We start from the raw sequence: 14,241 nt of genomic DNA on the forward strand, positions 1-14,241 counted from the left end.
TGCTGCTGCGTGTCTGGGGATGTGGGGATGTTGAATGATAGCGTTTCCCCTCTGTGCACTATATGTAACCGGGTAATTTTTCTTCTCACATATTAAATGAGACCACATGTGGAGTGGCTAGCACCGTAGACCCTAATGAATGGAGGCTTTATTACCTGGCCAACTTGGAAATCTGGGCCCATATCACAGTACCTAGGGCACCTCAGAGGTGTCTGAACAGTATGAACGCTTTGTGGAAGTTTAAAAAAACAAAACAAAAAGAAACCCTCCTAAAGCCAGTTTGTTTTCCCTTTCTAAGTGGTTCAGGTGACAAAAGGGACTGATACATACACAGCTCCCTGTCCCTTTGTGCCTTGGAACACACTGTGTTCCTGGAGCCTCTCCTTCCCCGAAGAAAGCACCTTGAAAGGGTCAAGAAATGGGACACAGGTCTCCCAGCCCCTGCCACCACCCTTGTGATGCTCTCTCTGGTCTACCACGGACTTCACACGATGGCAGCCAGTCCTGAGATGAGTCTTCAGGATGTAGGAATATTAAAGAAACAGAAGATGAGCTCCCTGCCCAAACTTCTTAAAATGTTCCTTCCTCCTCACCAGCTGCAGGCTAGTGATCATGAAATACTAAATTCATTTTAAAATATCAAGAGGTGTCATTACTCTTCTCTCCTTGGCTAGATAGGGATCTGGTTTGCTGGTGGCTGTGAATACGGGAAATCTTCACTCACACCAGTTGAGGCAGATTGTTAGGATGAGTGCCTAAAACATCTGAATTAAGGGTTAAAAGGCAGCTGCCCTTTAAAGTCCCCAGCTGGAGGAACTGAGGTCACTAACAAGAATTCACTCGGAGGACTATTTCCTGATTAAATGGAATAAATATGTAACTCGGTCTTTGTGTTTATTTCCATGTGCTTGAAAGGTTTAACATTTGAAATATTCTTACTCCTGTTAAACATACTTCACGGGCTCATTCCTTATTAATTTTCATTCTTAATATTGTAAAGCTTTATTTCAACTTAGGCTAATGAGACACATATTTTAGTGTTTTCCTCCTTTCCACAACAATAGGCAGTATTTGCAAATGAACCTTTCTCCTTAGATGGTAACTTTGTAATTCCACTTTCCCAAAGAGGGTGCCCTGGTGTGGCTGACACACTTACAGCCTGTGGCTATCCTGACCAGGGAACGTAACCCCAAACATTTTTATTTATTCAAAATGTAAAACACGGTTTGCCTAATTTTGTCATTCTATCAGATTGTACTATAACAAAAGAACTTTTAACTTGTTCTCATTGGAGCTGTGCCAGTAATGATGAGAAAGTGATGAAAACCTTGGGAAACAGCCCTGGTCAGTGTGGCTCGGTTGGTTGGTGTGTCGTCCCATGTACCCAAAGGTGCAGGTTCAGCTCCTGGTCGGGGCACGTATGAAGGCCAACAGTCGATGTTCTCTCTCACATCGACGTCTGTCTCTCTCTTCCTTCCCCTCTTTCTAAAATCAATAAGCATACCCTCGAGTGAGGATTGAAAAAAAAAGGGAAACAAATTTAAAATGCTAAATACCATTTCCAGTGCACATTGGGAAACTTATTAAGTCAAAAATATTTGATTTTTTTTTTTTTTTTTACAGAAAGGATTTTAAGTTGAAAATGATTTTTCAGTCTGTAAAATTAAGGCCTCATTTTTAATCATTTCAACCTTTTATCCAAGTCATACTGAAGACTTTTTAGAAAAAAGTCCATGTTTTCCTGTAGATGGTACTTCATGATCCTGTGTGTGATTCCGTTTCAGCAGATTTGAAATGAAAGTAGCTCATTTTCCTTTGGTGGCATAAGCGCTAAATTTTGAATTAAGATGTAATAAAGGAGGAAGGGAGGGCGCTAATAGGGAGTGCCCCTGTGCCACCCTTTCTGCAGGGTGGCTAACACAGGGTGTGGACCTCATTTTCCCAGCCCCTGGGACGTTGGTGTGATAGATGAAGCAGCTGGCACACAGGGTGCTCACCTGAGTGCCCTGGGTCCCAGCCTGGCTAGGACTGAAGTCAAGCCTTGCCTGCGTGCAGAGCTCATGCTCTTTCCTTTCCTCTCCTCTTTGCTACTGAAACACTCTCACCCTCTTCTACTCACAGAAGCTGGAGGCGGGTGTTTTTCAAAATGAATGCCCTGTGCCAACTCCAGACCAGTTGACTCAGAACCCCCAGGTAGGGGGTGGACTCCCAAGTATTGAAAAAGTTCCGGGAATATGCCCTGTGCACTTCCTTCCACTTGAAAGCCTGGATACCTAAACTGCTTTTATATTTTTTAAAAAAATAATTATCAAGCAGTGATTGAAATAGAAGGAAAGAAATCCAAATGAATGTTTCTCATTAAAATTAAAGATAATATTTAATTATGTAACAGGAAAGCCTCTGGTTTGGGTGAAAATCTTGGGGCCATTGGATTGTTAACATTCCAGATGTTTTTTGGAAGCATGTATAAAAGACATCTGTCGTAGAGTTTAGTTTTGAAATGATGTAGCCATAAATTCTTTTCATTCAGGTCCTCTTTGGGATATTATATCTCAAGTATAATAGTTCAGTAATTAGAGAAGTTTCATAAAGAATACTTAGGACATTGGTGATTCTTGAATTCTCTTTTGAATTAAAAAAACATCGATTTGACCTGAGAACATAATGCAAACACCTAATTCTTTCTTTTTTTTCTTTTTTTTTTTTTTTTTTGGTTAACATAGTTTCTTTAAATGAAAATACTTTTTTCTTTTCATTTAAAAAAATAAATAAGCTCATAAATGTTCTGAATTCTCCTTAGTCATTACTGATCTTTTGGAAAACTGCTTGTATAGGTGTTATAATTCTCTCAGCTCATGAATTAAGACATTTTTGTTATATGATACACTCTTCAATTTAATGGGTATTTGTTTCCATATAATACAGCAATTCAGTAATATTGCTCAAAAGTATTAGTGGAATTCAAAATAGAAATCACTTTCTTTTTGACAACTAGTCGAATGAATCAGTTGACCATGACCAAATTTGGGAAAGTAGAAAGGTCTTTTTGTGATTTCAAAAATGCATTTATTGGCTTATTGAGTTTTTTGGTAGTGCTTAAAATATTTTCTCACTAAAGATGGCTTGTAATCAAGCTACCTAAAATATACAGTGTAGGATTTACCTTTGCTCTGAAGTGCAATTACTCTGCCATAGGCTAATTTTGAGATTTCTTTGGGTTTTGTAGGCATCTTAAGGCGTGGTATTGATGGCACTATCGTTTACTTTCAGGATTACAAAAATTAATTAAGCAGAGCATAGGAATTTAGGACAACACGTCTGTATTAAACACCAACTCTTTTTGCTGTATGCCTGCTAGTTTTGCAAAGAATTTTAAATATAATACTACAATCAGAAAATGGACTGTTTTCAAGATTTTCCTTCACCCGAGTCTTGAAAGGGGTGACACACATCTTACTGTGCTGGGAAGTGCCTCGTGGTGGTCTCTTAAACAGCATTAACATCTTATATGTGCTTCTGTACTGAGCTCCTTGTTCTGGAATAAATGGAAACTCTGGCTCTCTTTGAAATGATTGGATATTCCGTTTCCCTTCTCAACCCTCCTTCCCTTCTGCTTCACAGTTCCTACCACAGCCGCCAGCACCCCTGACGCTGTGGACAAGTATCTGGAGACCCCCGGTGATGAGAATGAGCACGCCCATTTCCAGAAGGCCAAAGAGAGGCTGGAGGCCAAGCACCGGGAAAGAATGTCCCAGGTATGTGGCCCGTTCCTGCTGCAGCCCACCACTAAGGGGGAATCTGGTCTTGCCTTTCCCTCAGCGTCCCCATGGGGGCCCAGGGGTCAATAAATATCTAGGGGAGGGGAGAAGGCTTTAATTTTATCAGATTCTTAAAGATATAAAGTCTTAATTTTCAATGTTTGCTATAGGGTATTGATTTGGGGGGAAGATGCTCCTGAGCATCCCACCTAGGAAAGATCCAGGTATAGTAAATATAATAGGATTTTGTAAGCAGAAATTCAGTATTTCTACTATACTCTCGGTGGTTTTATTACTCTGTGCATATGTAGTACCTGTAACCATCAAGTTGTAAATTAAAATCCCATAAAACATTCTTTAGTTAATGTTGGAGAATTTTTGTATTAAATACCTGATTATTATATCTTTGAACCAGTCATCTTACAAAGCTCTTTCATAGGACCATAGATACTTAAAGCTAAAGTGAAGCATAATAATCATTTCATCTAGTCCTATGTATTTTTTTAAGATCAAAATAGGTCATTAGTAGACTATAGTAATCATGCTTTTTATTTTCTCTTTTTTCTGGTGATTTGACATGTGGGACCTTCCTAACCCTGGGGGGACTGCCCCTCCCAGAGCGAGCCAATTTTTAGAGGCAGCACATGGCTGGCCTACAAACACAGCTTTTCAGTACAAACCAACCACTCAGAATCCATACCCCCAACTACCTCTTTTCTTCGGGCTCTTACACTCCGGGCCACTGTCCACCTGCCCCACTCACCGCAAGGCCAGATACCAGACACCTACAGACAGACAGCCCCTGTACCCAAGGTCCCACCCGAGCTCTCCACACTGGTCAGTCCTAAGCCCACATAGCTACTTGACCCTGCCTCGCTCATTCCTTCGCTTACAAACCACAATAAATCTTTTTATCCGTGTTTTCTCCTCACTCTCTCTGCCTCTGGACCGACCCTGGTGCTTCCCCAGGTGCCACATTGGACACTGAGCAAGAAACTGTCTTCTCAGTGGCAGTCGTCTCTTGATGTGTTGGCTTCGCCATACCTGAGCAACTATAGAACCTATGTTTTAAAACATAGAACCACTAATGTATCCGGAAAGGCACAACACAACACAATTCCTTTTTTTTTTTTTTTTAAGAGCATGAGCACAATACTTGGAAGTACTTAGGACTGATAACATTAGGGGGGGACATAATGCCAGTACTCGGGTCTGGAATACAATGGGCGGTTCTAGTCGTCGCCCAGTGAGAACCCGAATGCGAGTGAAACTGGACAGCTAGCTAGAGTGGAACAGTGAGGCTCCACCCGAAACCGGTTCTTGGGAAAATGGGGTTCTTCTTTAGGAAAGACACAAGTTGATCAGTACTCTCTGTCAAAAGAGCAAGGGTGACTACGAGTCATACTTACGGCCGCTGAGATGATGTCCCTTCAAGTTAAACTCTCTCTCACTTCTTGTTCATGAAGCTTTCAGGGGCTTTCCACTGACCTCAAAATCCATATCTGGGACAAAAATAGAAAAATAACAAGAAAAAATACTGCTCAGCTTGGTGTTTCCAGTGCCTGCCCTGACACCCCAACCCCCTGTGCCCTAACTCCGGACTCCCTACTTTTCCTTCCACCCAGGTGCTGCCGTCGCTGTCCTGGGAGCATTAAACTGCGGCGGCCTCTGCTCCGCTCGTGCTCAGCTCACCTTGGCCTTTCCGTTCCCCTCAGCACCCCCTTCCTCTGGAAATAGGTGCCCTTCTGCTCTGCCTCCCGCTGGCAGGTCCCACCCGTTCCTTACCCCACACGGTCCTCGGAGAGGGGCAAGCAGTTCTTGCTCTTACTGTTCTTTAGCTCTACATATTTGATCCTCAATTTTATTAGTGATCAAATTAGTGATATTTTTTAAGATCAAGATAGGTCATTAGTAGACTACAGTAATCATGCTTTTCCTCTTCTGTCATTTCTGATGATTTGAAAGCTGGGACCTTACTAACCCAGGGGAGACTGCCCCTCCCAGGACGAGCCAGTTCTTAGAGGGAGCAAATGACTGGCCTGCAAACACATCTGATCTCTCTAGCTGGATTGTAAACTTGTAGTCCCTATAAGTTTACATGTCACGTTACTAACCTTGCGTTTCTTTATTGAACTCACTTAAATAGTCATTATTATTTTAAAAAAAAATACAAATCCTGAATTTTTTTCCCAGTGTACCTTGGTCATTTTGATTCTATTAAGATAACTGATTTCAAATGCTCTCCTAGTTTTAGATATTATTAATGTCTCCTGGAATAGTAACTTAATTTTAACAGATCTGTTTAACCTTTAATTCATCTACGTTTTGATAGATTTTCTTCATCTTTTAGCCATTAGCAATACCTGAGCTAACACGAGAGATGTTATCCTGGAGCAGAGAATGCAGGCTGCCAGATCCAGGTGGTCACAGGAACCTGAGATGCCTGAGATCAGCATTTATCTTCCTGATCTGTGCCACTGAATTCTGGGGACTATTTGACTCTGAACTTGCCTTCCTCTTAAATCTCTTTGTATTAGTTGTCATTTTCTCTGCATGGAACTGCCAAGTCTTTGAAGATCCGTAAATCCAGGTGATGCTGGTACTTTTGCTCATGCAGTGGAAAATTGCTTTGACACAATATAAGCAGCAACCACAAAGTCCAGATCCTGAGAATGTTTAATTCAAAAAATGTAGTCCTTTTAATTCTTTTTTATTGTAGTTTTTGTTGTTTTCTTACAAATACGGAGGGTTTTGGTTATTCTGGTATTCCTGGTTTTTGTTGTGGCTCATGGTGACTCTAAATTTGTAGATTCCTGTTGCTCTATGTTATGAATAGTACCTGGCAAATACAAGATGACACAGCTTTTAAGTACTTTTATTATTTATGAATTTATCAATTTTAATGTATCCTTAAAATGAAGTTCTTCAAAATGAAAGTTGACCTTTCTCTAAATGTATTATTTTTAAGATAAGCATCAACATCTAGGAATGATCCTTCTTCCTGTCACCAAATATAAATAAAATTAGCCCATCTGCTAGATTTGCCATTTTATAATGGCCAGTTGGGCCATAGGGGACAAAACTGTGGTCTTTAGAGCCACAAAGATCTTGGTTTATATCCTTCCTTTTCCATATTTTTCTTGCGTGACCTTGAGTGGGTAACTTAACTTGGTTCAAAAATAGGGCTGGCCATTGCTAATCTCACAGGCCGTTGTGAGGAATCAGTTAAATGAGCTAGATTTTGTAAAGCCCTCCACACCGGATCTGGTGTTTGGCCAGCCAGCAGTAATGTTATCTGTCAGTGGAAGCCGTCGTTCACAGGGAGATGCTGAGCCTACCGTATGTGTTTATCTTTCAGGGGTAAATCTCATGTGATGTGATAGAGTTGAATTGTTTTATTTGTGAGGATGTAAGATATTATTAAATTTCTCTGGGAATCAAAATTTTATTCCATTTCTTCAGAAGTGCTTATTTTCAATTTATTGGCTAAATAAATCTCCTTAATTACTCCCTGAGTTCTCTGCTCAAAGCTGAAAGTCCAGGTTCTGAATCTACAAAGTGAGATTGTAAAAATTTAAATGTAATATGTGAAAACAGACTTTTACATTCCAGTAAAACATTTGACCTTTCTCTCAAACTAATTTTGAGACTCCTGCCTAAAGAATTCATGGTACAATACCACCGCTGTAAACATTCTTGAAGCAGGAAATTGAAAAATTTTTAATGCAAGGCTTATCTCATCCATAAAAGCAAAAGTAGCCTTCCGTAGCCCCCTCCCTGCAGGTGCCCTTCATTAATTCTTGGAGACACCAATCATCTGGGACAGTGTTTTCTTCTGTGTTCTGTACTTTTTCATAGCAATGGGGCATTTTTCCCAATTTTGATGTGAACTCTTTAGGTCATTTTTAATATGCTTGTCAAGTGTAGTAGACAATACATTCCATTCTGTTTTGTCTATAATTTCATGAAAACAACATGGAGACACTTGTCTTGTATCTTATGCAAAAAATTAATGTTAGTATACAATGAGTATCTAATGAAAAGCTCTCATGGTGATTTGATGTGGTGTTATCTCATAGAACTGCTCTGTCAATAGTTATTTATTCCAAACATCGCTTTTTTTATGATCTTGAGGGACATCAGAAAAACCAATTCCTTAGGGATAAATACCTATAAATTAACAGGCTCTTGTCATACAGAAATCAAGTTGTCTCATGGTTTGGAAGTCCACAAAATATGCAAGTAAACACCCGTCAACAAACCAGTATTTCTCTTACTTGATCTTTCTGTTCTTTATTTTACCTGACTCAAGTATGAGCTGCACTTAAAAAACAAACAAACAAACAAACAAACAAACAAAAAAAGCACACTAGTTGACAGCAAGTGGTAGACTTGGAAAAGAAAAGGCAGCCATAGGTGGTGAGAATCTCAAACCATTTTCTTTCAACAACATGCACAGCTGCAGACTTTTCTCTGCATTCAGATCAGTGAGTGAACTTGTCTCAGGGAAATCCTGGGTGAACATCAAGGATGAGAAGAGGAGATTTTATTTTTCTACAAAACAGACTAGCCTGGTCGTTAAATTAGTGTTATTGCCAAGAATACTTTTAGCTGCATTCAGAACATTATAATGTGTACTTTCTGAGAATTTCTAGAGGAATTTAGGGCATTTTCGCTGTTTATGGTGTGGGTTGGCAAGCAAAGGGCCCTAATTACCCATCATTTCTTCAGTGGGTTGGATCTCAGGGTATCTGACAACAGAATTCTTTTTCCTGGTCTTTTCCTTCCTCGGGTATGTACTGCTTTTCGGCACTGTGTTCATGGCGTGTCTACACATGCATAAAATGTTATATAGGCTTTCCCACATACTGTTTGAAATTTTATAACTTGCTTTCTCAAAAGACTAAAATCAACATGTTCAATTTAATGTTGGAAAACTTTTTTCAGGAAATAGATGTCTGTTACGCATCATCAACATTTGTGCACATCAAGTAAAATGACTTTCAGCATTTTCTCAGGAAAAGAAAAACAGACCACCTTTGTTTCAGAGGGCCATATTGCTGCAATAAATTCAAGTATTTGTGTTCAGTGTACTACCAGGATAGATCTACATCTTAGTGGGAGGTCAAATATTGTTGACATAAGACTGGAACATGACAGTTGTTTACAATGTCATATACAGAAGAAAAACATAATGTCTCATTAAATCTATATTTGAAAAAAGAACTGATAATTTTAAATTTAATTGTTTTCTTATTTTGTAGGTCATGAGAGAATGGGAAGAGGCAGAACATCAAGCAAAGAACTTGCCTAAAGCTGATAAGAAAGCAGTTATCCAGGTAAAACCTGAGCCCATTCTCACCAAGAGGTACAGGCCAGCAAACACCCTCCCCCCCATTTCATTACGTGCCTACAAGTTTCCCATCTGCTGGAATCTCATGTGTGATTGTTCATTTTCTTGTCAACTTGGATTACGCTCATCGTTGCCTAGTAATGGAGTTGCTTAAACCCTGCTTTATATTTGCTCCCAATTAGCTCAAGATATAATTTACTTCCATAAAACTCAGATTGTTGCTTGCAGTCTACTTTTTAATCAATAATATATCTTTCTGGTTGCCATGACCTTCTGCTGCTTCTTCCCCTAGCAAAAATTATGTAATTAAAATTTTTAACTGCAGCCACTCTCAAAATTACCTTAAGTAAATTTGAGATTTTCATGGTCATTTTCTTAAATTAAAATACTTTGAATAAGAGAGGAATATTTTTTTAATATGCATTATAATTTAGAGTTTCAAGAATACGTAAATTTATCCTACATTTTGGTTAGGCAAATTAGTCCTCAGGGATCACATAAAATAATGATTTACGATGGGAAATTAAATTTGGAGATAAGAGCCCAGGAAAGGGACAGGGAACCCCTGAAACATGCAGAATTAGAACGGTGGAATGACTATGAAATCTTTGAATGAAATGGAATTTGATGTCTCGTTTAAATGACTCGCACTTGCCGCCCCGTCCGACTCGGTCCGCTGCCCACTGACACGTGCATGTGTTCACTGCGGCAGCATTTCCAGGAGAAAGTGGAGTCTCTGGAGCAGGAAGCGGCCAACGAGAGGCAGCAGCTGGTGGAGACGCACATGGCCCGGGTGGAAGCCATGCTCAACGACCGCCGCCGCCTGGCCCTGGAGAACTACATCACCGCGCTGCAGGCCGTCCCCCCTCGGGTAGGTGGGGCCTCGCCGCAGGCAGACCCGCGGGCCCTGGGCACTCGAGGCCGTAAGAAAGAGACCGGAGGATGCCGTGCGCACCCGGGTCTACAGGTTTCACCTGGTCCGTCCATTCCATCTGGAAGGGTGAGGGGTCACAGGGCAGCTGCCTCCCCAGGGCTGTGAGCACAGTAGACACGTTCTGCCGCAGAGGAGTCAGGCCGACTTTCCAGGGACTCCGGGTGCAAGGGCTGACTTGAGTTGATATACCAGGGATGGTGAACTTTCGTGGTAGAGTTGAAATCAGGGAACCAGAAAAGCTGGAAGGACTTTGGACGGAGTGTAGCCCAGCCCCTCATCTTATGTGATGTCACTGAGGTCAAGAAAAGTTAAGATTTGGCCAAGTCTTAAGGATTTTTAGTGGAATTAGAGAAACAAAACTAGGAGTTCCTGTTCAGAGCAGCAGCCGTATTCTCTCCCAGTAGCCCTAGTCCATCATGACGTCAGCAGCAGGGAGCCTTATTTGTGATAAATAAGTGATAAATGCTCATACCAAGCAACGCAAGCATAGATGTCCTCCATGAAGCTTCATAGGAGAGGTTACTTTGGGCTTAAAAATAATCTGAACATGAGTGTATGTGCACCATGTCTACTTGTACTATCCATGGTTAAGTGAAGGACACTGAAATCTCTGACCAGAATTGTGGGTTGGCCTTTTTCATGTGATGCTATCAGGTTTTGCTTTGTGTATTTGGAGGTTCTGTTTATAGGTGCATAAACGTTCAGGGTTGTTATGTGCTCTTTCACCACCACCCCCCCATCATTATCAAACAACCTCCTTTATCTCTAGTACTATGGTTTGCTCTGAAATCACTGTCTGATATTAAGTTACTCCAGCTTTGTCATCTTGCTATGTGACTCCTTTTTATCCCATCTGTCTGTTTCCTTTTTTTTCTTTTTGCCACATTATGGACTAATTGATTATTTCTTTATAATTCTCTTTTATGTCTTTGGTTGCCTTTTTGGCTATAACTCTTTATTTTGTTATTTTAGTGTTTGGTTTAGGGTCTATAGAAAATATTTTTAACTTTGCACAGTGATACACCACCTCACGTATATTATAAGAACCTTACAGGAGAATGTTTCCATTCCCCATTTCCTATCTCTGGGCTGTTGTCATCACACTTTCTTCATACATTGTTATTGCTATTTTTCTTTGAACAGTCAATTATCTTTTAAAGGGTTTTAAATAATAAGAAAAATATTCATTTACCTATATAGTTGACATTTCTGGTGCTCTTCATTCTTTGCATAGATCCATCTGGAATCATTTTTCTTACAACTGAATGATGTCCTTTAATTTTTTTTTAATCCATGTAGATTGGTGAAGAATTCTTTTGCTTTGATTGTCTAAAAAATGTATTTGTTTCACCTTTATTTTTGAAAGACATTTTTGCTGGGTATAGAATTCTAAGATGGAGTTTTGGGTTTTTTTTAACTACCTTAATGATGGTGCTTCATTGTTTACTTAATTGTGTTGTTTCCAAAGAATACTGATATTATCCTTTTCTTTGTCTTTGGAAATAACATATCTTTTTTTTTTTTATCTTGCTACTTTTAAGATTTTTCTTTACAGTAGTTTGAGCAATTTGATTATGATGTGCCATTGTGTATTTCAAGCTGCCATTATTACCGTCTGGCTATGTTTTCTCAAATGTTGTAGTTTTCATATCTAGAAGTTTAATCTGGGTTTTTGTTTTTTGTGGGGTTTTTTTTCCTATCTTCCATATCTTTATTTAACTTTTTGAAACTATAGGATGCATTATAATAACTCTTATAATATCCTTGATTGCTACTTTTAAACATCTGTGTTAGCTTTGGGTTAATTCTGAGTAATTTTTCTTTTTTTATATGTGATATTTTTCTGCATCATTTCATGCCTAGTAATTTTTTATTGGCTGTCAGACATTGTGAATTGTATCTTGTTGAGTGCTAGGTATTTGTGTATACCTGTAACTAACTATTCTTGAGCTATGTTCTGTAATGTAGTTAAATTACTTGGAAACAGTTTTCCTTTTAAGATTTCTTAGGTGGATCAGAGCATTTACCAGCCTATGACTAGATATTCCCCAGTAGTGAGGCAAGATCCTTCTGAGTAATCTACCATGATGTTGAGTTTTCCCACCTGGATGGTAGAAATAGATGTTATTCCTAACCCTGTGTGAACATTAGATACTATTACCTCTAATCCTTTTGGATGATTTTTGTTCTGTGCCCTCAATTTGTTTCTTTGCATGCATTCACTGATCATTAGTCAGCTACATTCTCAAGGGGCATCATCTGCAAATCTCTGGGTTCTCTCTGAGCGACTCCCTCCTCTCCGGTATTCTCTCCTGTGACTTCTAGCCACCTTTGTCCCTCCAGACTCTCACTCCATATCTTCTACTCTGGGAGTCCACCAAGCTCTGTCTGTTCCTGTGCCTGGAGCCACAGCCCAGAAACTCAAGGCAGTAAGCTTAGGCATTTGTAAAGCTCACCTCATTTGTTTCCCATTTCTCAGTGTTCACTGTCCTTCATCTGATGTCTGTCTAACATATTGTAAAAACAGAATTCTATGTATTTTTTCCATTTTGGATGTTTCAGGTGGCAGGCAATTCTGTTTCCCATTACTTGATCTTGGCTAGAAGTGGCAGTCTATGTGCACATTATATAACTAAACCAAAAAGCCACTGACTTGCCCTGATTCCTTTCATCATTTTGATTTTTCTTTCTGTAGGAAAGTTATAGCACAGGAAGCTCTGAGGAGCCATAAAGGGCTTCTGGTTCTCTTCCAGGTAGCAAGATAGTATTGACCCTGTTCTACTGATGATGTCACTGAGATTGAGTGGCTGGCCCACGGTGACACCACTAGCAGTGGACAGGGTGGAGCTGTGAATCACAGTTGACCACTGTAGTGCCTTCTTAATAGACCATGCTTCCTCTCTGAACAAAAAGCTTTTGAAAAAGAATATTCACATTAGCATTTTATTTTCTATTCAGAAAAAAAAAAAAAATCTCTGTCCAAACACTGCTCAGTAAAATTCTGTTTGTCTCTTTGGAGAGAAAGTCCTGTGGTTACTCTTTTTTTCTAGAGGACTCAGTTTTGGGAGGTGGGACCATCAGGGCAGGATGGTGGGTGTTGAGACCAAAATCTTAATAGCTGACATTTAGTGAAGCTGTCCAACTGGAAGTCCATTCTCTGAAACAAGAGCTTTGCTAAATGGTCATTGATAGAGCTAAAAATAAGATGACTGAAGGAAGTCTCAGAAGTGCACACGTCAAATCTTCTGCTTCAGCCCGTCGGCCATCACAGGAAAGACGCTGACAAGAGGAACATTTGCCAAAGCTTCAGTGCTATCAAAGGGGATATTTTTAGATTCATCATAATCACACTTGTTCTGGGTCTGGTGACCACTTCATGTAGAATTAACATATTTGTTTGAAATTAAAATTAAAAACTGGATTAGGAAGAACTGTTTTACTGTTTTAAAAAAAATCAGATTGTTGATTGATTGATCCAGGGGTTCCTGTTAAATTGTTACCTAGACATGTATAAAACTCTCCCACGTACTAAAACCTGGACCTGGGTCGTCTTAGGCGGGCCATCATGGCATTGCCTATCATTTCTGTTAAGTTACCACCTTTGTCTGAGCGTTTCATTTTAAGTTTAACATACAACTTGATAAGGCACTTAGCTCTGCACTTTGAAAAATGTGAGGAAATTCTAAATCCCTTCTTGAGGACTTTTATATATCACTGTCGCAAGATAAATCAAAGGCTTGCTGGTTATTATCTGTGGAAGGTCACGCCTTGTATTGGAGCCAGAAATAGATATTTCTGAGATCTCCCTCAGACTTAACAGTGTCTGGAAAATATGAAATACTCAGTAAAGGAAATGAATTAGTCTGTTTTTTTCTATAAATTCTGTAGCTGATACTATCTTCAGATTAAGTATCCCTTTTACCCTGACCATGTTCTACCATCCAGTCCCAAACTTTGCAGACATGGGAATCTGAAACAACATGGATTTATTTTCACAGTGTCTTTGAAGCTCAGGCTTAATCCATGCTTTCATCTATATTTTTAACCCAAGCCTGAAGTATTATACGATGATGTTTCCTTCAGCTAAAGTTCCTTGTTCTACAATGCATTTCATGTGTGAGTCCCCATGTCTGTGTGTGCTTTATTTCCACATTTCCTTTTTCATTAGTTACGCTGTGCCTCCTGGCTGATGCACG

General features: G+C 39.7%; 1 protein-coding gene across 8 annotated transcripts in view; it reads left to right on the forward strand.

Annotated features, from left to right (window-relative positions):
* APP (amyloid beta precursor protein) overlaps window positions 1-14,241 on the forward strand; it is a 192,032-nt gene that overhangs the window by 117,205 nt on the left and 60,586 nt on the right. For all 8 annotated transcript variants that reach the window (XM_081137584.1, XM_081137585.1, XM_081137586.1 and 5 more), the window contains 3 exons: window positions 3,622-3,755; window positions 9,023-9,097; window positions 9,824-9,982. In XM_081137584.1, the coding sequence (XP_080993710.1) occupies window positions 3,622-3,755; window positions 9,023-9,097; window positions 9,824-9,982 (368 nt within the window). The remainder of the gene's footprint in view (window positions 1-3,621; window positions 3,756-9,022; window positions 9,098-9,823; window positions 9,983-14,241) is intronic.

This window comes from Miniopterus schreibersii (genome assembly GCF_964146895.1).
Source record: "Miniopterus schreibersii genome assembly, chromosome: 5".
NCBI classification, from domain to species: Eukaryota; Metazoa; Chordata; class Mammalia; order Chiroptera; family Miniopteridae; genus Miniopterus; species Miniopterus schreibersii.